This window comes from Pocillopora verrucosa, chromosome 5, assembly GCF_036669915.1.
Source record: "Pocillopora verrucosa isolate sample1 chromosome 5, ASM3666991v2, whole genome shotgun sequence".
In the NCBI taxonomy this organism is placed as follows: Eukaryota; Metazoa; Cnidaria; class Anthozoa; order Scleractinia; family Pocilloporidae; genus Pocillopora; species Pocillopora verrucosa.
The window spans coordinates 5,830,123-5,852,502 of NC_089316.1; the positions used below are offsets into that span (position 1 = coordinate 5,830,123).

A 22,380-nucleotide genomic window follows, 5' to 3' on the forward strand; every position below is an offset into this window, starting at 1 on the left:
TTTAAATTATCATAAAAAGTTACTAATCACTACCACATGTGCAAAATTTACCTACGTACAAATGACTAATGTCTATGCGTTGGGTTCAATAACAGTTAAACGGAGAAAAGACGAGTATTGCTATGAGTTCGTTGCACTACCAGTCGTTTCTTTTCTTGTGCTTCTATGCTGCCGTTCAGGCTCCATACAGAGAAGGCGATATCATGTTGGGCGGACTTTTCAGCGTGCACCAGCCGCCAGACAAGCCAGGGAGCCAATGTGGAGAGACAAATTTGAGAGAACTTGGTCGCATGCAGGCCATGATCTTCGCAATCGAACGAATAAACAATGACACAAGTCTTCTTTCTAACATTTCCCTTGGATATGACGTAAGGGATTACTGTGGAAACCTTTCAAAAGCTGCAAGACTTGTTTACAAACTTTTGACTATTGATACTTGTGTCAATTTAAGCCAAAATGCCACAAGAAAGAAAGCCATTATTTCTTTAATAGGCCCAAGCGAATCGAGCACTGAGCTATTTATTGCAGGATTTCTTCGGATGCTCAATGTTTCGAGCATTAGCGGATCAGCTACTAGTGCAGAACTTAGCTCCCTTACCTATGATCATTTATTTCGAACAGTGCCTTCGGATACTTTTCTTGCAAAAGCGATGGTTGACTTGGTTACACACTTCAATTGGAGTTATGTTGCTGTCGTTGGACTTGATGATTCGTATGGACGAAATGGAGTATGGGCAATAGTTAGCGAAAGTACTTCAAGAAAAAGCACTTTCTGTATTGCTTTGACGGAGTTTATACGGCTCGAAAGTCTGACTCTGAGTATTTCGAACATTGTTCGAAAGCTTAAACAGATGGGTAATATCAGAGTTGTGATCTTATGGCTATACAAAAATTACCAAACAAAGTTTTTGGCAGAGGTTCAGAGGCAAAACCTAACTGGACGTGTGTGGATTTTGAGCGAGGTTCACTTAACTTCTACACTGCCAGTAGAAGGTATTCTCGACAGTTCTTTGGGATTTCTATTCCATGAATTCAGCGACTCTGGTTTCAAGAAATATTTAAAAGATATATTGGTCAGGGAGAGAGACAGTAAAAGTTTTCCTGAATGGAATTACAGTACAAGCGAAATACGGAAGCTTTTGAAGAGCAAGAAGTGTGTTCATCGCCAAATTGAGCAATGCACTAAAGACTTGATTGAAGAAATCTACAGCTCCTATGTTCCAAACATCATCGACGCAGTATATACCGTGGCACATGCACTACATATTTTCAATAAAAATTTTAGCTATAACGAGACCAAAGATCGGGCGAAATTGCAGGTAGCCAATAGTTTTGACGTGCAGAAGCTTCTTGGCAAAGTCAGTTTTCACGGACTAACTGGAAAAATCAACTTCGATCGATTTGGTGACAGGGGCTCGGCCTATTATGACATTTTCAGGTTTAAAAAAGTACCCAATGGAGATGTCGAGAGCATAGAAATGGTGATGATAGGAGAATGGAAAAATTCAAAGAGAAACAAAACTCGCTTGATTTTTCATGAAGCCCTGAATTGGACGACTACATCTGGTCGCCCTCCCAAATCTGAATGCTCGGAACAATGTCCTCCCGGAACAAGGAAATCTTTTAACTCTCCTTGTTGTTGGCAGTGCCTTCCGTGTCTTGGTGGAACCATCAGCTCATCCGCTGGTTCTGAAAGCTGCAGTGAATGCCCCATCGGAACAATGTCTAACCAAGCTAAGACAGAGTGTGTCGCTTTACCCTCTGCGAACATAAGTTATAGTAGTGCGAGTGGAATTGTAATTCTTACCTTTGCTACGCTCGGTGTAGTTGTTACATTACTTTGTCTGGCAGCCCTCTATAAATTCTGGAATAGTCCCATTGTAAAGGCTTCCAATCGAGAAGTAAGCCTTATTCTTTTACTCGCAATTCTGTCCTTATTGTCTTTGGCATTCATAAATGTCTTCATATCCACCAATGCAATTTGCAAGATCATATACCCGTTACGTTATCTGACCTATAACTTCTGTCTCTCCATCTTATTGGTTAAGGTGTTGCTTATTTCCAGTGCTTTTCAGGTTCCTATTTCGACCAGTTTGGAATTCACTTCTCTCTCAAACAAAGCACAAGTTGGGATTGTTATAGCATCTCTAGCTCCACTGTTGTTGGTGTTGATGCCATGGTTGCTTTTGAATCCACCCTTTAACAAGCAACATATCTATCCGAAACGTTACACCTTTAACGAATGCAAGGCATACTCCAGCTCAGTTGGAAAATCTCTATTCTTAGCAACATGTTTTTATATTTTCTTCCAAATGCTTTTGTCCACGTTCTGTGCCTTTAAGATTAGGAAGATTCCTGAAAATTTCAGCGAGGCCAAACGAATCGCCTTTTCCATGTACATATTTTTGTTCTCATTGCTTTGTTATCACCCGTTAGAATTGTCCATGGTTGGATGGTATGTAACGGTTGTGGATTGTGTAACAACTCTGTTGAGCGCCTATGGCTTCCTTTGTTGTCTATTTTTGCCCAAAATCTATATTCTGTTCTTTAGGCAGGAGATGAACGATGTGAATGGCATCAGACAAGAAGTCACTCAGTTCTCGTTTAGATCAAGTACGCGTACGTACGTACGCGGAAACCGTGCTTTTGATAGTACTTAAATTAGTAATTTTGATAGTACTTAAGATTAGTAAATTTGTTTGAGTGTGCCATAGACCTCTAAGGAAATGAAATGTGAATCCATTATTGAAGAAAATTTATGCCTTTAATTAGCACTGCATCACAATTAAAGTCTTCAAAGGCTTCAAAGGCTTTTTTTTACATCAGCATAATTTGTGGCTTGGAGGAAAAAGCATTTGTGACCTAAAGCAAAAGCCTCGTCTTCTTTCTTTATTTCCGCAACATTTGCTTCTTGTGTGGCTAATTAGGGAACATTTTACCACCGCAATGATGTTTCCAAGTTTAGCCAGGCCTTTGGGCAGATGCTTCGATAATTAAACTGCATGAAGATGAGAATGATGTTAGCTGTTATGAACACTACTTAAGCAGTAACGCCAACAAAAAATTAAAAAAACAAAAAACAAAAATAAGGAAGAAGACTTACTGCGCATGGATTGGGAAGGAGATGAACGATGCGCCCAGCATCAGACAAGAAGTCACTCAGTTCTCGTTTAGTTCATTCAAATTGTATACGTAAAGTCGCGTAAACCCAGTTTTGATAGTTCTAATAAGGAAGCTGGGTCGTAAAATAAGCTTTCTTAAAATCATTGTGTTATTTTGAGTGTGTCAGAGACTTTTACATGTACGTAAATAAAAAATAGATCTATGATTGAGGAAAATTTATGTTATTAACTGACACTTTATTGAAACAATATTTATAACTCGACTTTTGCATAGGCAGTAACGATTAAAATCATCAGGAAATACTGCTATGGATCGTTCCTTGTTATGTGTGCAGGATTGTTTATTTTGTAGGAGGGTTTCCTTCCCGATGGCTAAGCAAGGAAACCTTGCGGATGAGGAAGACAAATAGCCACGTGTGCACTGAATAATAGAGTGACCCTCTGTATTTTTCATGTGCATTTTTAATCTTCCTTTTTTTCCCTCTCCTATTTTGGGACCTATCAGAGTCTCCTCGATTTCGACTTTGCCGCTGGCCATTGTTGACGGTCCCAGTTCTTAGGACACATTGAGGAGCTACGATGGAAACTAGTCAACACTTATTTCGTAGTGGCAAAGCCGCTAAAAATAGTTTTAGAAAGCATCATCTGCGTCATGTGAGGAAGAAAGCATTGTCTTTTTTCTTAGCCGCTAAACCTGTCTCTGCAATAAATGTTTCTGGTCTGGCTAACTAAAAAACATTTGCTTCTGTTTCCTTCTTTAATCAGGCTTTCGGGCAGATGCGTAGATAAGTAAACTGTATGAGCCACAAGGGGGGATATTGTTCATCTCTCCCCAGTGGAAGGGGACTTTGAAGTAGTTTGGTTGCGTCACTATAAAATTTACCTGATCTCTCCACAAGGTTCTACGTTATTCGAGAGGTCCTTGCTCTTTCACCGTGAATTTCATGTTTCTTTAGTCCTCACTTTTGGGGACTTCTGATGCGCGCTCCGTTCCTCAAAAATCCTATGCGTCATAGCATAGTGATTTACTAGGCATTCATACAACGGTGTTCTTGAGAAGTTGCATTTACAAATTGAGATGAATTTAAAGCGAGCCTCAAGATACCTGATATAATTAAGAGAACATTCTAGAGTAGAGTTTTCATTGTCTAGGAAGGAAAATCTGGCTCAGCAGAGTTAATTTGGCTAACAGCTTTCGGAAAGTTGTCCAGACAACTCCACGGCACATATTTCGCTACACGAGGGAAGGTCACTAGATGATCAAGGATACACACTTGCCCTTGAATCGGTTTTCTGGTTTTTAAAGATAAAAGATACGGGTATGGAACATCTGTCGCTTACATCAGAGCTACTGATTCTGTTTTCCATCCCATAGTTATGTACCAAATATTTCAGCTTCATGAAAATTAGGTATTTGTATTGCAACTTCAAAAGTAAAACCCCTCATGTTGTTAAGGACTTCAATACTTGATTTTACACTGGGTAAGTGGCGGCTTTTTCGGGATTCCGTTGCAAAAAGAAATGGTATCGAATGCTTGAAATCTTTGAAGTTACGATCAAATGCTATAAGTTAGTCGATGCCGAGTCATCACGTGTGATCTTAGTAAAAGGGAAATGGATTTGTTAAGGCGAGAGGTATGATGGATACTGACACTGACTCTCTGTTTGTTTGATGGATAACATATATTTTTCTTGATCTTTTATTTACATTTAGGCTTATCAGCAGCTGGCAATAAAAAGGATTGCCGCTGTTGCTGCACTTCGTTATCAATGAATACTACTAATTCTTATTTATTGATATGTATTATATCATGTAAGTTATTTCTATGATCATTTTGTATTACCAGCCTAAATAACATAGGATACAACGAAGATTAAAGTGAACTGAAATATTCTCATCGGAGCATGTCGTGTTTTTAAAATTCCTGTTTCCAGGTGTGCTTCAGGTTTGTGGTTTAGTTCGATATTGCTTTTAAACATAAGATCAGTTGATTCCTGTAACCCTATATTCTGTTTGGTGGTTTTATGTGTCTTGTTTTTGAATGTTGGTTCGCTTTTTATTCCATTTTTGTCTCGTTTTGTTTTGTGTTGTTTTGTTTATGGACGAAATGGAATATGGGCAGTAGTTAACAAGACTACATCAAGAAAAAGTTCATTCTGTATTGCTATGACGGACCTTACACTCCGTGGAAGTCTGAACCGCAGCATTTGGAAAGTGGTTATAAAACCAAAGGAGATGCACAAAATCGAAGTTGTGATGTTGTGGTGCTACGCGCATTACGAAACGAAGGTTTTTTCGAAGAGGTACACAGGCAAAACCTAACTGTCTGAGAGTGTGTGTGTGCGTGTGCGTGCGTGCGTGCGGTTGTAAATTACTTAAGTATTGATCGGCGTATAATGGGAAACAGCTGTTAAAATCAAGTTTACAGGAAATAGCTTGGGATTTTGGTAAATCACGAATAAGTAATGTCAATCCTGGTTTAACGTAGTCTAGGCGTGTATTTCCGTTATAATAGCAGATTAATAGAATCGCTATCCTGTACCAGAAGACTTGAGAGTTGAGATCGTTTGAATGTAGGAAGTTCGGATATTGGATGGATCGTAAAATAAACGCAAGAAATCGGAAAGATACAGTTCTACTGATTGTCGAGCCAGCGCTCCGCATAGATTTTCCTTAACGCAATAAAGAATTCTGCAACAAACACTAGATAAAGCTACGGAATGCTTTTTTGTTATGTTTCTGGGATGGTTTGACCAGCAGAAGGTCTAGCTAGCTTCACCGATGGCAAAATAAGAAAACATTGTTTTGAAAAACATATGGTGACATCCGGGCATGGTGATGTTCTAGTTATCTTCCTTTCTTATAATTTAGTGAAATATTTATCTATTTTATTGGAAGTTATTTTAACACTGTTTGTAAGAAGGTAAGTTTGAATTAATATGTAAATTATTGTCAAATTCAGAAAAATAAGTCCTACTTAGTTGGAGTAGTATTTGCATTTGAAAATTTTTAATGCGTGTTTATCTGTAATTGAAGAAGTAAGTTCTATATAGATATGCTATTGTTTTTTCTCTTTATTCGCCACACAACAGCTCCATTTAGCAGCTGCGTCAAACTGTCTGGCTAGTTTTCAATTATAAAGCAACAAAGGCGTGGTTCTGTATTTCTTTTGCTCTTTCCAATACATATGGTAACTTGTCAAAAAAAATTGAGAGGGAGAGAGAGAAAAAAAGCAAGAGAAAATGAAAACTTAAGAGCAACGGTTTTAATTTGTTTTGACACCAAGCTAGCTTTACAATGTCCGAGAACGTTTTAAATTCATACACCCCTAAAATGTGGTCACCATTAATTTATAGTTTATAAATTAAACCAGCGAGCTAGAAGCTCACAAGTGATAACGATTGGCTGTTGTTTGTAGAGTAACACTTCAGGTTTCTAAATTGAAATTAACATAAAAAGTTACTGATCACCACCTTATCTGCAAAATACACGTATGTACAAATAACTAATGTCTATGCGTTGGGTTCACCAACAAGTAAGCGGAGAAAGAAGAGAAATGCTATGAGTTCGTTGCAATACCAGTTGTTTCTTTTCTTGTGCTTCTATGCTGCTGTTCAGGCTCCATACAGAGAAGGCGATATCATGTTGGGCGGACTTTTCAGCGTGCACCAGCCGCCAGACATGCCAGGGAGCCAATGTGGAGAGATAAATATGAGAGAACTTAGTCAGATGCAGGCCATGATCTTCGCAATGGAACGAATAAACAACGACACAAGTCTTCTTTCTAACATTACCCTAGAATATGACGTAAGGGATTACTGTGAAAACTTTTCAGAAGCTGCAGGACTTGTTTACAAACTTTTGACTGTTGATGCTTGTGTAAATTTAAGCCGAAATGCCTCAAGAAAGAAAGCAATCATTTCTTTAATAGGCCTAAGCGAATCGAGCACTGCGCCATTCATTGCTGGATTTCTTCGGATGCTCAATGTTTCGAGCATAAGTGGAACAGCTACTAGTGCTGAACTTAGCTCCCTTACCTATGACCATTTATTTCGAACATTGCCTTCGGATACTTTTCTTACAAAAGCAATGGTTGACTTGGTTACGCACTTCAATTGGAGTTATGTTGCTGTCGTTGGACTAGATGATTCGTATGGACGAAATGGAGCATGGGCAGTAGTTAGTGAAAGTACCTCAAGAAGAAGCTCGTTCTGTATTGCTTTGACGGAATTTGTACGCCACGAAAGTCTGAATCTGAGTATTGGGAACATAGTAAGAAAGCTTAAACAAATGGACAATATCAGAGTTGTGATCTTATGGTTATACAAAAATTACCAAACGAAGTTTTTGGTAGAGGTTCAGAGGCAAAACCTAACTGGACGTGTGTGGATTTTGAGCGATGCTCTTCTAACTTCCACACTGCCAATAGAAGGTATTCTCGAGAGCTCTTTGGGATTTCAATTGCACGAATTCAGCGACTTTGGCTTCAAGGAATATTTTAAAGATTTATTGGTGAAGGAGAGAGACAGCAGAACTTTTCCTGAATGGAATTACAGTACAAGCGAAATATGGAAGCTTTTGAGGAGCAAGAAGTGTGTTCGTCGCCAAATTGAGCAGTGTTCTAAAGACTTGATTAAAGAAATCTACAGCCCCTTTGTTCCGAACATCATCGACGCTGTATATGCCGTGGCACACGCACTAGATATTTTTAATCGAAATTTTAGCTATGACGGGATCAAAGATCGGGCAAATCTGCAGATAGCCAGTAGTTTTAACGTGCAGAAGCTTCTTAGCAGAGTCAGTTTTGACGGTCTAACTAGAAAAATTACATTCGATCGATTTGGTGACAAGGGTTCGGCGGTTCAGCTATAAAAAGTATTCAATGGAGATGTCGAGAGCGTAAAAATGGTGCTGATAGGAGAATGGAAAAATTCAAAGAGGAACAAAACTCGCTTGATTTTTCATGAAGCCCTGAATTGGACGAGTACATCTGGTCGCACCCCGAAATCTGAATGTTCGGAGCAGTGTCCTCCTGGAACAAGGAAATCTTTTACCTCTCCTTGTTGTTGGCAGTGCCTTCCATGTCGTGGTGGAACCATCAGCCCATCCGCTGGTTTTGAAAGCTGCAGTGAATGCCCTATCGGAACAATGTCCAACCAGGCTAAAACAGAGTGTGTCACTTTACCCTCCGCTGACATAAGTTATGGTAGTGCGAGTGAAATTATAATTCTTACCTTTGCTACGCTCGGTGTTGTTGTTACATTGATTTTCCTGGCAGCCCTCTATAAATTCTGGAATAGACCCATTGTCAAGGCTTCCAATCGAACTCTTAGCGTTGTTCTTTTAATCGTAATTCTGTCATTATTGTCTTTGGCATTCATTAATGTCTTTATGTCCACCAATGCAATTTGCAAGATCATATACCCGTTACGTTATCAGACCTATAACTTCTGTCTCTCCATCTTATTGGTTAAGGTGTTGCTTATTTCCAATGCTTTTCGGGTTCCCATTTTGACCAGTTTGGAATTTACTTCTCTTCCAAACAAAGCACAAGTTGGGATTGTTATAGCATCTCTAGCTCCACTGTTGTCGGTGTTGTTTCCATGGTTGCTTTTGGATCCACCCTTTAACATGCGACATATCTATCCAAAGCGTCACACCTTTAACGAATGCAAGGCATACTCCAGCTCGGTTGGAAAATCTCTATTCTTAGCAACATGTTTTTGTATTTTCTTCCAAATGCTTCTGTCGTCGTTCTGTGCCTTTAAGATTAGGAAGATTCCTGAAAATTTCAGCGAGGCCAAACGAATCGCTTTTTCCATGTACATATTTTTGTTCTCATTGCTTTGTTATCACCCAGTAGAATTGTGCTTGGATGGATGGTATGTAACTGTTGTGGACTGTGTAACAAATCTGTTGAACGTGTATGGCTTCCTTTGTTGTCTCTTTTTGCCCAAAATGTATATTCTGTTCTGTAGGCAGGAGATAAACGATGTGAATGGCATAAGACAAGAGGTCACTCAGTTCTCGTTTAGTTCAAGTTGTGTACACGTAAACCGTGCTTTTGATAAATCTAATTAGGAAGCCGAATCGTACAATAAGCTTTCTTAATATCAATAATCTTGTTCCAGAGTGCCATAGACTTCTTAGTAAATGAAATGTGAATCATTATTGAAGAAAATTTAAGCTTTTAAGTAGGACTGCATTACAAATATAGGCTTAAAGTTGCCATGGATTGTTTCTTTTTTAAGTTTTCAGGATGGCTTAGTTATCGGGAATTTTAAATTTGCTCCCTGATGGCAAAAGGAAACATTGTTTCAGAAAACAAATGGCTATGAAAGCGCGGAATAATAAACTGACATTTTGCATTTATCATTTGCATTTTTAATCTTCTCTCACGATTGAATATTTCATTTAGCATCTGTGCTTAGATTCGACTTAAAGGCTATTCCTTATTATACCTATTTATGGACTCCTTTCCACATATTAGCCCTGCCCTTACATTAGGCAAAGAGTCCTTTTATATCTTCGTTCATCCGATTCCTTTCAAATTTTGGGACTGGAGGCAGAAAGCATTTATGAGCTGAGGCAGAAGTCTTGTCTTGTTTCTAAGCAGAAAAACTTATTTCTACAACTTATTTTTCTTGCATGACTAATTAGGAAACACTTTGCCTTCGCAGTGATGTTTCCAAGTTTAGCTAAGCATTTGGGCGGATGCTCAGATAATTAAACTACATGAGATGAGAGTGATCTTCGCTGCTATAACCACTAGCTACGTAAGCAGTAACGAAAATATAGTCTGAAAAAAAAGGAAAAAAAAAAGGAAAAAAAAGGAAAAAAAGGGAAGACTTTTGTGCATGATTTGGGAAGTAGAGTTTTCATTGTCTAGGAAGGAGTATCCGGCTCAGTAGAGTTAATTTGGCGAATAACTTTCGGAAAGTTGTCCACAAGACCCTACGGCATATATTTCTCTACACGAAGGAAGATCGCGACATGGTCAAGGATACACATTTGCAACTGACCCAGTTGTCTGGTTTTTAAAGGATAAAACATACGGGTATGGAACATCTGTCACTTACATTAGAGCTGAGGATTCTGGTTTCTATCCCATATTTATGTGCCAAATGTTTCAGCTTCATGAAAATTAGGTGTTTGTTTTGCAAGTTCAAAAGCAAAACCCCTTCTGCTGTTGATGAACCAAATAAGTCCACAGTCTAATAAACCCTCCATAATCAATTGAGCCCAAATGTCTAAACATGAACTCTCTTTGTTGCCCTTCCCTAGAGGAGGATTTTCGCGTAGTGCATATTTTCTTGATGTAGGTGGAGGGGCCCGAGACATTATCACAACAGTTTTCTGGTTTTTAAAGGATAAAATTTATAATTGTGGAACATCTTACGCTTACAACATGACTAAGGATTTATGAATAAGATTTTCCAATTAATTGCTTGGTTATCAATCAGTTGCTTATCTTGATAAGATGATGTCGGTGACAATGACGATAATTAGTTAAAAGTGATTACAGTTTTTCTGAAGCGATGCACAATAACAAAATAAAACAGGATGCACAGATACGTACGTATTTGCGGAACATAGCTGTTTGGCTTCAAGGTGTAAGCTACTGGACGCAAAAATTGAAAGTGTTTCTTCTTCTTTGATCTATGTTGATTCAATTTTTTGAACACGGTTCATTTTATTACACAGACATGAAAGGTTACTTGTTTGCTGTGTGTCTGCTGACCATCTGTGTCATTTTGGTGGAGTCAGCTCCGACGAAAAATGATAAGCCTCGTCCACATTTTCACAACAGGCTGTTAGTCCGTGACTGGGTGCCAGCTCCGACGCAAAACGATGAGCCTCAGCCACCTTTCCACAACAGGCTGTTACTCCGTGAATTGGTATCAGCTCCGAGGGAAAATAATAAGCCTGATTTCAAGGAATATCCCGCATTGAAATTTCCTTATTTGAAATGGAACCTCCAAATTAGAACCATCCTTCTATTAATGACCTAATGAAGGCCACAGTCTAACGCTGTATGTTAAGTTTAGTCTCAAAGCAAATCATCGACTCTCCTACACCTCATTCACAGCAAAGCTTAAACATGTTCTAAAGCTGTTTTGTTAAACACGTTAAAAAATTTTATTCTTCATAGTAGCTGTTTAAACCGATGTTTGTCGACTTCAAATTTAGCACATTGAAAATAGAAGTTAGTGACTACTTGAAACGAGTGTAAAACTCAGTTTTTCAGTTCTCTGTTTCTGATTTTCATTCAGTTAAACCCGGTGTATGTAAACATGTTTTGCTGGTGTGGATGGGGTGTTAGTTTCTCTCCTCTAAAACACGATTTGCAGAATCAAAAGTTACATTATTCTGACATCCCCCTACAATGCATGTAATACTGGAGTAAATATTTTTGATGCAGATGGGTAGGAGCGAAACAGATATTTACACCAGCAAAGAGCATTTGCCCTTATATTTTAATTTGGAAAAACCACGTAGGCACAGTTAACCTAATTTAGCCACGGTTATTATATATATTTAGGGAAGAAACACGAAGTGCGGAGTGTCGGGCCAACTGATGGTCATAAGAAACCCAATAAATGAATATTTGAATGTACAAGATGAAAAATACAGTGGAGAATTTTTACAGGGGTTGCATAAAACATCTAGATGACTGCGGAGAAACATGCACATCAAGCCAGTGTAGACACTAGACACCTAGTTGTCAAGGAATTTGATATGCATACTCTGCTAATTTGTTGCGTGATTTCCTTTGATTTCACTTATGTTGATGGAAAAATCACTGAACCCAGTCATCCCTAAGATTACTGCGAAATACCAGCATGTTCAGTCAATGTAGACAGACGGGCCAGCGTAAACACTGGATGCGTGGTTGCCTGAGGGTTTGATATGCTTATTCCGCTAATTTGTTGCATTATCCAAGCTCGATACATTCTCTGGTGTTTTCTCCATTAAATATTCTAAATAAAAATCACTGAACCTAGTCTAAGATTACTGCAAGATACCAGCACGTTTAGCCAACGTGGACAGACGGGTAGTTGCTTAGCTTTCTAAGATGCCTGTTCCACAAATTTGTTGCATAATCCAAGCCCACTATATTCTGTGGTGTTTTTTCTGTTTACTGAAACATGTCAACCCTGAGAAACGATCAGTGCTTTTCTGTTATACAATAGGTAATTTTTAAAGATGTGATTCCGTCAACTGTGTATCTTCTAAACATGTGGGATTCATAATGTTCCTATCGAGTATACACGTCGAATGAGTAGTAAACAACTTAAGCATGGTCATCTGTTTCTTTAACTAAAGAAACAAGCGATTTTTGAAAATAATTTCAAATTAAGAAGAAGAAAATCACTGAAGATAGCACGTATCTGTTCATTTCGGTTTGGCCGGTTCCCTGATAAACTTTGGTCATAAGTCTTCTTTTATCCTTTCAGTGCGATTGTCACGGGCAAATATTAGATATGATAGATAATTTTTAAAGAGGATCTGACTTCATCAACTGTGTATCTTCTAAACAAGTCGGCCTCACAATGTTCCTTTCGAGTAAATACGTCGGATGAGTTATAAACAACTTAAGCATTGTCGTCTGGTTCTCTAAAGAAACAAGCGATTTTTGAAAGTAACTCAAATTAAGAAGAAGAAAATCACCGAAGAAAATCACTGAACCCAGCCACCACTAAGATTACAGTGAAATACCAGCACGTTTAGCCAATGTGGACAAACGGGTAGTTACCTAGCTTTCTAAGATGCCTTTTCTGCAAATTTGCTGCATAATCCAAGCTCACTATATTCTGTGGTGTTTCCTCCGTTAAATATCCTAAAAAAATTACTGAAACCAGTCAACCCTGAGAAACGATCAGCGCTGCTCCGGTTATAGATCCCAATTTAGCACATATCTGATCATTTCGGTTTCCCCAATAAACTTTGGCCGTCAGACATCTTTTATCCTTTCAGCGCGATTGTCACGGGAAAATATTGTATGCAATAGATAATTTTAAAGAAGATTTGATTTCGTGAACAGTGTATCTTGTAAACATGTCGGCTTTATAATGTTCCTCTTGAGTAAACACGTCGGATGAGTCGTAAACAACTTAAGTATGGTCGTCTGGTTCTATGGAGAAACAAGCGATTTTTGAAAATAGTTTCATATTAAAAGGAGAAAATCACTGAGCCCAGTCAACCCTAAGATTACTGCAAGATACCAGCATGTTTAACCAACGTGAAGAGACGGGTAGTTGTCTAGCTTTCTAAGGTGCCTATTCCACATATTTGCTGCATAATCCAAGCTCACTATATTCTGTGGTGTTTCCTTCTTTAAATAAACAAGAAATTTTTAAAATAATATCATATTAAGAAAAAGAAAATCACTTAAGAAAATCACTTAACCCAGTCACCCCTAAGATTACCGTGAAATACCAGCACGTTTAGCTAATGTGGACAGACGGGTAGTTGCATAGCTTTCTAAGATGCCTATTCCGCTAATTTGTTGCATAATCTAAGCTCGCTATATCCTGCGGTGTTTCCCTCCGTTAAATATCCTTAAAAAAATCACTTAAACCTCTGGTTAAAGATTCCAATTTAGCACGTATCTGTTCAGTTCAGTTTGGCCGGCTCCCCAATAAACTTTGGCTATAGATCTTCTTTTATCCTTTCAATGTAATTGTCACGGGGCGATGTTGTATACAATAGATAATTTTAAAGAAGATTTGATTTCGTGAACAGCGTATCTTATAAAATTAGTCGTTAGTGTGGATTAAACTACAATCGAAACAAACACACCATAGTATTCATTGAGTCTTAAGCGACATTATCTTTAACGACATTATTAGGCACGTTTCATTCGATTGAAATTTCCGAAAGTTCCGGTTGAAGATGAGATAGAACAAAGAGGTTCCGAAAACTATCTTCGGTTATTCTACCAATCTCTGAGAGATTTTAATTTTCCGTAAATCTTTAAATTATTGTGCTTCATTTGCCTTTTCTATTCGGTGAGATTTCGCCCCACGTCTCCCAGCTGTGAATGTCGCCTCGACAAAGCTTATAAGAAAGTACCATGCATGGTTGATTTGATTTCTCTATGGTGGACAATTTGGAATGGTTTGTCTCTGTGAAAAGAAGCTAAGCAGTAACACTCGACCTTAACCATTGCTGAAGTACCGAACAACAATCAGCCAAGCCAAGTTTTATGTACAAAATATAAACTAACATAATCATGAAACTAAAGAAGGACACAGTACAAGACTAATTTAAATAACTTCCAAGAAGGCACAAAAAAACTAAAAAAAAGCAAAAACGAAAAGCTTAAATGAGGGCAATTAGGAAATCCTGGTGACTACATCTACGTTTACATAGAGAAATAAGCTTCCTAATCGCTCCCGTCATTCGACCTAATATGACAATGCACGTGCCATTTCATTGGCGCTGTCGAGAACCTGGAAACAGCGTCTGCATGATTTTCTAAATTCGATTTCTAAAGCAACAGTTCAAAAGAAGGAGGAACGCTGCGTTCGTTTAAATAATGAAAAAAAAAACAATCATGCGACATCAGCATCGAGAGGAAACATTTTGAGCGCATATTTTGGAAATTCAAGTAGTTAAGCTTTTATGTAAAGAAAGTTAGTGATGTGGTTCTTAATGAAATGTTTGTGTTAATTGTATAAGACTGTTTGCTTAGGACGGAATGTAACCGAGTAGAAATGCCAAATGAAGTAGAAGAATTTTTAAATTTACGGAAAATCGAGAACCCCCAGAGCTTTGCAGAATAATAGAAAATAATTTCTGGAACTTCTTTGTTCTATTCAATCTTCAACCGTGCCCGATAATATTGAATGATCGAGACACAATAAATTATCTGGTATGTTTGTTTCAAATGTAGATTAACCCACTTTTATGACTAAGCTTCGACATACCTTTTACAAAGATAGGACCACTGGAGTTACATTTACGACTTTAGCGAATATGTTTCTATCTGCTCTCTCCCTCACCCTATCAAGGTTTAAACCGGGCTCTCTTTCCTGCGCCTTTCGAGTACTGGTTAAGAAGAAACCTTATAAAGAACTCAAGCAAATCTCGCAAAGATTAGGCAACAAAGCTCTTACTGTTGTGGTCTGACCTACTTTCCGACATTGGCCGCTTATCAACAAAATTTCCCTTCAAAAATTTGTAAAATTCATCAATGAAGTCCGGCGAAGTTCCCAAAGATGTGCCGCCACAAAAGAAAATTCTCTTAATAATTTTATCAACTAGGGGTTGCTAATAGCAAATTAAGTGCTGCGAGGGGACGAACGAAATACAACAACAACGATAAAAAGCTTTATTTACACAACCATACATTGATAGTAAAGGCAAATAGCCTCTGCGATGTTAACATGTTTTCATTTGCATTGATTTTTGCCTCAACAGGCTCTAATGGGTAGATCAGTATTTGTCACGTAATAGGTGATTAATTTGCCGGTAACATAGGTTTGGCCTCTAAAGGTGCTTTGTTTGACTTGTTTACGTTAGCGCGCGATTGAGTTGAAACGTTTGCCTGAACGGGTAATTGTCTTAAACTATTTGCTTCAAAGGGCGATTGTGTTGAATTGTTTGCTTCAAAGGGCGATTTTGTGACTTCAATGGGCGATTGAATAATTTGCTTTACAACTTTCTAAAGCCAACCAAAGGTAAGTAGTATTGTTGCATTGGATACTTTTGCTTAAGCTAAACTGAGTGAATTATCCTCTTCTTGTGGTCATCCCATTAATGAAGTGTTCGTTAATGATGATATACCACTGGTTTATCAGATATGTATGATTTGCGAATTCTATTGTTTATCAATTAATATAATATCAATGGGTAAGTTTTAATTTCAACAAACTACCATCGGAAAAAACCTTAGTTATAGTGTAACTTCAAAACATAAAACCCGCCTCAATGTAAATGGTCAAATGAAATCTACAGCCCATTTTGAAATGTGCATTTTACAAGAAGGCGAGCGTGATTTGTAAATCTATGAGGCGTGATCACAATTTACTACATATTTAATCAGTTTGGTTTGACTCCAGGTTTAACTTTGGGCAAAAAAACTTCTTTAAGTGATACACGTACAGATGGAAGAGTCAGAGAAATCTGACATCTCCTTTTGAATATACATTTATGTTTACTCTACTGATGCCGGTGAGAAGAGCGTCAAGCAGACAACCAGCCTTGTACTGAAAGCGGCTTTCTCTGATATTCATGAAAAGGCTATTTTCATCTGATTGAGGCACAACGAAGCCTAAAATGTGTTCCATTTTACTTCTGTTTGCTTGTATCTTTTTGAAGGGAAATATAAAACCATGGAGCAGCTTATGTATAGAGTCTAAGGATCAATAAAAAAAAAAGAAAAACAAACATAAAACTATACAAGTTTTCGTCAAAAGGCTATTGCAACAACTAAATAACTTAAACAAAAGCTCTATATTTGTGGGCAGACGAGTAATCTTTTCAGTGAGCTTTATGAGATGCTTATCTCGTTAAGATTAGATTACATTTGATGATCATGATGATGATAATCGTAATGATATTGCATAATTCAGGTTAAATAAAACCTGAGGTGTGCTTGTTTCAAATGTAGAATATTCTAAATCAGTATTTTATTAAAAAAGTTGTTAGCATTAAACGCTCGCTCTGATTGGTTACTCAAACACCGAAAGCCCTTTGCTATTCACCTTTGAGAGACTTGGGTGGGATTTTTATCCAAAAATTTTGAAATTATTGCAGGAATAAGTTACTTAAAATGTCCTTTTTGTGCTGTGTTATCTTCACTCAGTTTCGGTGGTTTGCGGTGGATTTTTACGCCTTCAATTGTTGTTTATTAATGACTAAACTTAGACACGCCTCGGAAAATGATAAGATCGCTGCGGTAATACTGACTACTTGAAAGTATTTATTTATCCCCCCCCCAATCTTCAAATTATACCATCTATCTTACTGAAATTTTATTTTAAATCATGTTTGTTCGATTTTTCTTTGGGGGGAGGGAGGGGGGAATATAAATGCAGTTTCTCTCATGTCGGATGGATGACGTGTACTGAATTGTAGAATGATTTACTACCAACATCTACGTAGGTGTTTTCGAAACATATCAATCACTAATGAGGATAAATTCCCTTAAGCTCTAAATTAATGGAGGCAATTAAAATACCACCAACAGGCGTTGTTTTTGAAACTTTATATCTCAATTAGCGGACTGTTTAAAGGAGGGATTGATTGGAGTTGATCATATAAGCGCTGCCGTTGTCGGGAAAGGAAGACCTCAGTGGAAAAGTAATTCACCACACGACTTTCTGAATCTAGCTTAAGGTAACTAGAGCTTTAAAGTTAAATACTTTTACCTACATTTCCTATCAACAAAATTATGAACTACCTGAGGTGACCTCGAGCAATTTCTGAACTAAAGAAGGTCTCCTGAGAGGAGTTTGAATGCTCTGCCATTAAACTGTGGGAAACAGTTTGGGTGAGCAAAATTGTATCCTACATCTTTAGTTATTCCAGTAAAGCAGGCCTTGAATTATGAAATCTAAGGTGGGGTGTTTTTAAATTTAGAAAGCAACTCTTTGGCATTCCAGTAAGCAACTTTCCAGCATTTTCCGAGTCTAATCCGGAAAGGCCTAAATTCACCTATGGATGATAAAGCAGTGAACTAGATTTTGATTAACTAACTATTGATGGTTAGTTAATGAATACCATGCATTAGTTATGTCTTACCTTGGAATTGTATGACTTTCAATGGATATATGTTTGTGGTTGATATCGAAACATTTCCCATGCGACTTCTATGTCAGTTTACAATTTGCGACCCTTAAAATTATTCATTTGGTATTTATGGTATATTTTACATTTCTTTTATTGTGGTTTCTGAGATTTCACCTAGTTGAACCGATTTTGTGATCAAGGAGTTTTTAATTCACAGGTATGAAATGCTCTTTGTTTGCCGTGTTTCTGTTGACAATTTGTGTCATTTTGGTGGAGCCAGCTCCGAGGCAGATTGATGAAGCTGACGCATTTTTTCCGCGACTGGGTGTTGGTCCGCAGGAAACCATGCAAACCAAATTGGGCCGAGTGTAACGATTCCAGAGAGTGCTGTGGCGGTTCAGCTGCAATCTGTTCATTCAACGGCAAGAAAAAACAGTGTTACGTTTATTAATCTTGGCTTCCACTCCCAGCTAGAGTCTGCTTTGTAATACTTAAAATGTCCTTGACGTAGACAATTAGACACGTTTTGTTTACATATCAGTTGTTCGAGACCATTTAGCTGCATGTCAGAGAAATTTTGTCTCTCGTGCGCCTCTTTAGAGGTTTAGGGTGTATTGGTAAGGGACAAAAACATAAATAAATCAGCGGATTTGAAATTCACGTTAATGAGAGTATGTCTGTTTATATGCAACAAACTAGCAATGCACGACAAGTAATGTAATAGGGGTGCAAATTATATCAGGTTGAATTTATCATGGGAACAGTGTGCTCAATATAATTTGTATGATTAAGGTTATTAATTCCTTGCTGACAATCAGAGTTTAAGGGGAATTAAAGTCTGGCTGTGTCCTTCCCTAACTTCGTACATACCATCAAGAGAAATATTGACGAGGACACAATGTGATCCTAGTCACACTGATAGGATGGTCGTATTTGAATTATGATCGGCGAATTCTGTTGATTTATCAATTAATATAATAACAATGGGTAAGTTTTAGTTTCAACAAATTCCCCTCGGATAAAACCTTATTTATAGTGTAACTTCAAAATAAAAAACCCACCTCGATGTAAATATTCAAATTAAATTTACAGTGCAACGAATAGCCCATTTTGATTGAGTTTCGAAGTCTTTAACGTCAACCCAATTAGTTTCCTTCTAAAAGGCGATTCACACGCATAAATCGATTACCTAAGGCTATTTTACTTTCTCGTTTTGTAAGAATCACTTAGGCATGACTTACGCTTTATAAAGCCATGCTTGACAAAACATGAACAAATCGACATCGGTTTAGCAATATATATTCTATATTCTTATCGACAACAATATTCGTCATCACAGTGGTCAAAACGTTGTGGACTCGCGAGGCGCGGCCGCAACGATATGTATTTTACCACGATATCATCATGAGATAAGTGACAAGTTGACGTATGAGCAGCGTTTTCTGTACTTTTGGTGGCAAATTGGCCAATTTATTGCGAAATTACTTCCAGTTTTGGTAAAAATTATGCGAATATGTTGAGATATCTACATGACTGCCAAATATCAGCACGTTAGGCCATTGTACACAACGGGTAATTACTGTGCGATTAAAGATTCCTATCTCGCTAATTTGTTGCAAAATCTAAGCTTAATCCAGGCCTTAGGTGTCTTTCTTTATAAACTTTTCTTCACAAAATCACTGAACTCTGTCAGATAAAATCAGTGATATTATAATTATCGGTAAAAATTGAACCCCATAAATCTTCTTAAAACCCCTTTGACGCAATCTCTCACGGGAATCTCTGGTTTGATTTGACTTCGTAGGCGGTGTATTTTGATACAAGTGTATTAAATTGATAATTTTCTCCTGAGTAACAACAACAGATCAGTTGTAAACAACTTAGAGACGGACGCCTGGTCTCAATAGAGACAAAGACGTATTGATACTGTATTAATCAGAGGGATTCACACGCATCAGTTACGAAACCGTGGTAAACGATTTAACGTCAACAAGGTTGGAGTATAAGCAAACACGGGGTTCCTCAGTTAGACTTGTACAATAGTTTAGTTCGACCACAGTAACTATTGTAGAGAAACTGAGATAATTTTCGTTGAGTTCCCGTGAGGAATTGAACTTCAGACCTTCGGTTTCCGCGCTCCAATGCTCTACCACCGAGCCGTAAAGACTATATGATGAGCGAGGCCCACTTCGAACTTGCTTATTCTATTTACATAGTAATGATTGTTTGGGGCAGCTGCGGTTTCGGCCTTTATGAAAAATTGCTGAAGCTTCAAAACCGCGCAGCTCGAATTCAAGCAATGAAAATGATATCGATGATTTGTTTCTGGCACTAAGTTGGTGTAAACTCAATCATCAAAAGCTAAATAGCCACATCTATTATAATGTTCAAGACTCTTCACATAATGACTCCGAATATCTAAGTTTTCAATTTGTGTTTCGCAATAACGACACTTCCTACCGATTAAGGAATTCCACATCCTCACACCAACTATATGAAAAGAAGTTCTCCAACAAAGGTGCTGAGGTGTGGAACAGCCTATCCCAAGATCTACGTTCGGTAACACAGTGCAGACTACGTCATCACAACACTTTGAATGAAACACATCACCTTAAGCATGAAAAGAAGCCGCACGGCATGATAGGTTTTATCTTATTTTATCATTTAGATTAGCAAGGCAGAATTACTTGAAAATTATTGCCTTGATTTAACAGTTTTCGATAGGCTTGATTATACCACTGAAACTTTACAACAGTATCCTATCAACCAATGGATGAGCTTAAATACCGCTTTTTCAGACAAATGGCTTATGAGGCGAAGACTAAAGAGGCATATCTGCCCAAATAATCGCATTCATATAAAGTAAACAACTTTTTAGAATTTCATCTTTTAAATGGCACTTCTCTGATAAGCAATTAAAGCGCAGGAGCGAGAATCAGCGAGATCTGATATCCTCTGTGCAATACATACTTATATTTACTACACAATACGGGTAGGAAGAGCGCTCTGCAGACATTCAGACATGCAATGAAAGCATCTCTCTTTCATCTTTATGAAAAAGCCATTTACTGCTTATTCCTTCTTAGGACAACGAAGCATAAAATAAGTTCAACTTTGCCTTCATTTCTTGTTTGTTTTTTTTTTTAAGAAAGAACGTATAGATATGGAACATCTCATGTACAGAGCTTAGGATTTAACCAAAGAGAAACAAGCAAACTATGCGTTTTCTCGTGATAAGTATATTGCAAAATCTAAGTACCTTTCATAACTCTAATAACAGCTGTCGAACTATCATGGATAGAGGGGTAATTATTTGGTGCTTGATGGTTGTCTTGATTGTACAAAAATTGATAATGTTGAGGCTCATGATCATAAGTGCATTCCATTTGACAAGAACTTCCGGATTGAATTTCTAAAATTTTTTCGCATCAAAAGGCACTGTAATTTCTGCATAACCAAACAGATCTTGTGTCATTTCCACACGGTGATGTTCCATTAACTTTTCCCTTAATAAACAAACGTGTGTTTTCTTAGAAGGCTTAGAATTGAATCCACAAAATACAACTCCTTCACAGCGCCAATGAAGCGGCAGGTTTATTTTCCCGTTTATGTAATTAGTTCGCACATATGGTGCAAGCAATTAGCAAGCTTCTTTTGTGCGCTTAATGTTGGCAGGATTAGTTACCTCCTTTTCTTTGTTAGAGATTTTCGATTCGTGTTTTGCTCAGTTAAGTTTTTGTCTTCTTGTAGCTTTGGCTTATTGGTTTTACATTATGTGCTTGTTTTGTTTAGTATGTTAAGCTTTATTTTGCATATTGTATAATGTGGCTCGGTAAATTATTCCACGGGAGATCTGCGAAGGTTGAAGCCGAATGAAGTGTGTTTCAGGCACAATCGCTCCCTGTTTTTGTTTTGTTTTTTCCACTTTGCTTCTTTTCAGAGAGAGATCAGAACAATGGTATACAGCTCAGGTTACAACGCTATCTTGTAAGCTTCGTCGAAGGAAGGCCCAAGTCGCACTGGACCTTTTTTTTTTTTTTTGTTTAAGCAGAAAATCTGTCAAAAAGTGGTGTAAAAAAGTGCGACCCCCAATTTAAAAAAAAATCGTCTAATTTTTCCGGATCGCCAAAATTTCGCCAATCTTCAAAGGAGCACGATGTCCTGCCTCGGAGACTTACAAATTTTAGCAACCAAATAACTGGCTCGTGTTTTTTTAACCATTAAGCTGTCATTGTACGCGAGACATATTAAGATAATATTTAAGCGGGAGAAGTACCTTGTGGTCCGCTAGTGCAGCTATCCGCGCGATAGCAGGACACAATTTTTTTTCCTTGTCCATCTGACCCTCAGGGTAACGAGGAGTTTTAGCGACCTTTTTATTCGAATGGTCGACCCGTACCATAAGCCCGGTCATTGGCGGCAATTTGGAGAAAAATCAGTTTCAACGAGTACTTCTCCTTCCATTGGAATTATAGAAGCTAGCAAAAGCGGTGCAAGCTGCAACCAAGAAGATTAGCG

At 37.9% G+C, this 22,380-nt stretch overlaps 2 protein-coding genes across 2 annotated transcripts; both read left to right on the forward strand.

Moving 5' to 3' along the window:
- Positions 1–6,684: 6,684 nt before the first annotated feature.
- On the forward strand, positions 6,685–7,995 carry LOC131779389 (metabotropic glutamate receptor 2-like). The gene has a single exon (XM_059095936.2). The coding sequence runs from the start codon at positions 6,685–6,687 to the stop codon at positions 7,993–7,995; it is 1,311 nt and encodes a 436-aa protein (XP_058951919.2).
- A 33-nt stretch (positions 7,996–8,028) lies between these two features.
- Positions 8,029–9,204, forward strand: LOC136280665 (extracellular calcium-sensing receptor-like). The gene has a single exon (XM_066166301.1). It carries the CDS (start codon positions 8,029–8,031, stop codon positions 9,202–9,204), a length of 1,176 nt encoding a protein of 391 aa, XP_066022398.1.
- Positions 9,205–22,380: the final 13,176 nt, after the last annotated feature.

Bases quoted from the DNA above. Each gene is read 5' to 3' on its own strand.
- LOC131779389 (XM_059095936.2), top strand. From the start codon at position 6,685: ATGAGTTCGTTGCAATACCAGTTGTTTCTTTTCTTGTGCTTCTATGCT.
- LOC136280665 (XM_066166301.1), top strand. From the start codon at position 8,029: ATGGTGCTGATAGGAGAATGGAAAAATTCAAAGAGGAACAAAACTCGC.